The sequence below is a fragment of the Entamoeba nuttalli genome (genome assembly GCF_000257125.1).
Source record: "Entamoeba nuttalli P19 unplaced genomic scaffold asmbl_5558, whole genome shotgun sequence".
Classification (NCBI taxonomy): domain Eukaryota; phylum Evosea; order Mastigamoebida; family Endamoebidae; genus Entamoeba; species Entamoeba nuttalli.
In genome coordinates, this window is record NW_008577533.1 from 2,401 (window position 1) to 4,710 (window position 2,310).

At 24.8% G+C, this 2,310-nt stretch overlaps 1 protein-coding gene across 1 annotated transcript; it reads left to right on the forward strand.

Annotated features, from left to right (window-relative positions):
• Positions 1 to 839: 839 nt before the first annotated feature.
• On the forward strand, positions 840 to 1,796 carry ENU1_132940 (hypothetical protein; the record flags this gene model as incomplete). Its single annotated transcript, XM_008860109.1, has 1 exon — positions 840 to 1,796. One exon carries the CDS (start codon positions 840 to 842, stop codon positions 1,794 to 1,796), a length of 957 nt encoding a protein of 318 aa, XP_008858331.1.
• Between the last annotated feature and the right edge of the window lie 514 nt (positions 1,797 to 2,310).

Sequence of the window (2,310 nt, forward strand, 5' to 3'; positions counted from 1 at the left end):
TTATTTATTAAATACTACTCCATTTTTATTTAGTCATAAATCATTTTCACCTACAACTATTTAACGAAATAAAAAATAAAATAGAAAGATAAACTCTTTTTTATTCTTTTTTATTGATAATATACCAACAAATAACCCATAAACCATAATAATTGTGTCGTACAATTAATGATTTGTTTGCATTATCTCCATTTAACAAATAATATTGTATTTTTATAGAATATGTTAAGTTAATAGTTTAAATTTAATGTTTAATGTGAATCTTTTCAAAATATTATTACCAAAATTTTCATTTTATTAATCATTTTATCATAACATCGTCCTATTCACATAATGTTTGTTACAACAAATAATATTTTTCTATTAATATTTATATATTACTGTAATATTACTAGTCCTCATTCTTACCTCGTATCGAACTCTTTTTAGTAATAAAGAACAACTGAAGTTTTATTCTTATCAGTTACCGTTATACTGTTAGTTTAAAAAATTTAACACCTTTAATTTTTTACTATATGCCACAAAAAATGGTGTAAGCACTGTGAATATATAAGTAAAACGTGAATTGAGTTGTTATTGATTAATAAAAAGATTATGTGTCGCACAGTTTTCTTTAACTCCATTTTATTACTCATTTTCATCTTTTATTACGACATAACCAATTAATAATAAAAATAAATTATTTATCATTTTAATACCTCAGAAGAAATAGTAATGAAATTAATTTTCTTACTTTTAATTTTAAGATCCTCTTTTTTTCTTGGTATTTTGAATAATTTTATACATAGCCAAATATAAAGGAATAATAGAACTAATAAAATAACAAAGAAGAATAAAACATGATCAGAGCTGCTCATGCAAAGTCCACAGAAAAAAAGAACGTCCATGAAGAATATATCTTTGGACAGTGGGGGTTATTAATAAAATATGTTATTTTAAAGGGTGGAAAGGTTGAGATTTTATGTCCAAAAAGAAAACATAAAATTGATAAGAGAAACCAACTTGATATTAGTTTTGTTGAAGTACAAGGTCAGTGTTGTTATAAGGCTGAAGATATTTTTCAAGATGTACTTTCTCATGTCAAACAACTCTGTGAAAAAGGACAACTTAAGAAACGGGATAAAGCAAGAACTGTGAGGAAAATTGTTCATGATACATTAATGAACAAATTAGCACAATGGTGCCATGATAAAAGTGAAAATGAAGGTATTAAAATGAAATATAGATATGGCAAACCTTCAAATAAAAAGAAAGAAAAAGAAAGAAATCTTGTCATTTATGAAATTGTGTTTAATGGAAGAACTTATGAAAGAAATGATATCAGGCATTATTTTGGAAATTGGATGCAAAGTGTTCTCAATTTTCTTCTTAAAGAAACCAAAGAAAAATCTATTACAATATCTTCAAATACTCTTCCCCCAGAATTTCGTAATAATTTTATTACCCCTGATTATGAAGAAAATGAAAATGAAGTTATAAATATTAATGAATTTGAATTTATCAATAATTCACCTTGTGGTTGTGAAGAAAATGAAAATGAAGCTACAAATATCAATGAAATTGAATCTGTCAATAATTCACCTAGTGGCTGTGAAGAAAATATTTCTACTGTTGGTTTACAAAACTTTTGCCCTCCACAACAAATATATAGCTCAACCTGTCTTCAACCTATCAGAAATTGGTCTCATGACATTATGCAATGCATCCCTATTCAAATATACGGTCAATACTACTACCTCCCTCATACTAATTTTAGTATCATTGGAACACAATGCATACCTTATAACTTACAATAAGAAACTACTAAATGAGTACAGGTCTTAGTGAATGTGTTAAATAAAAACTTTAAAAATTTAATCATTAACACTGTTAAATTTCTGTTTTGTTTTTTTTATTGAATAAAAAACAGACTTTTACAACAGTACACAATCTTTGTTTTATTCATTTGCTATTTTTGTCAATTTAAAAAAAAATGTTGTTATTATTAAAACACTAAAGCAGGGGGTAACCATTGTAATCGAACCAAAAAGTTCAGTGGAATGTTTCATAAAAATTTGATTCCCCTCTCTTAAGTTTTTATTCTATTTATAAATGAAAGTCTTTTTTATTATTCATTTATTTGTAAGTTACAATTATAATAAAATCTTATTCCTAAAACAAATATTCTCAGATGGTAAAAAGTTATTTTATTTTCATTTCTACAATACTTTTTTGAATGACTAACTTGGCTAATTATAAATATAGAAATTTGAGGTGTGTAATACTTGTTTCTTTTTAAAAATAAAAAATAAACCAAAATTATATTTACAA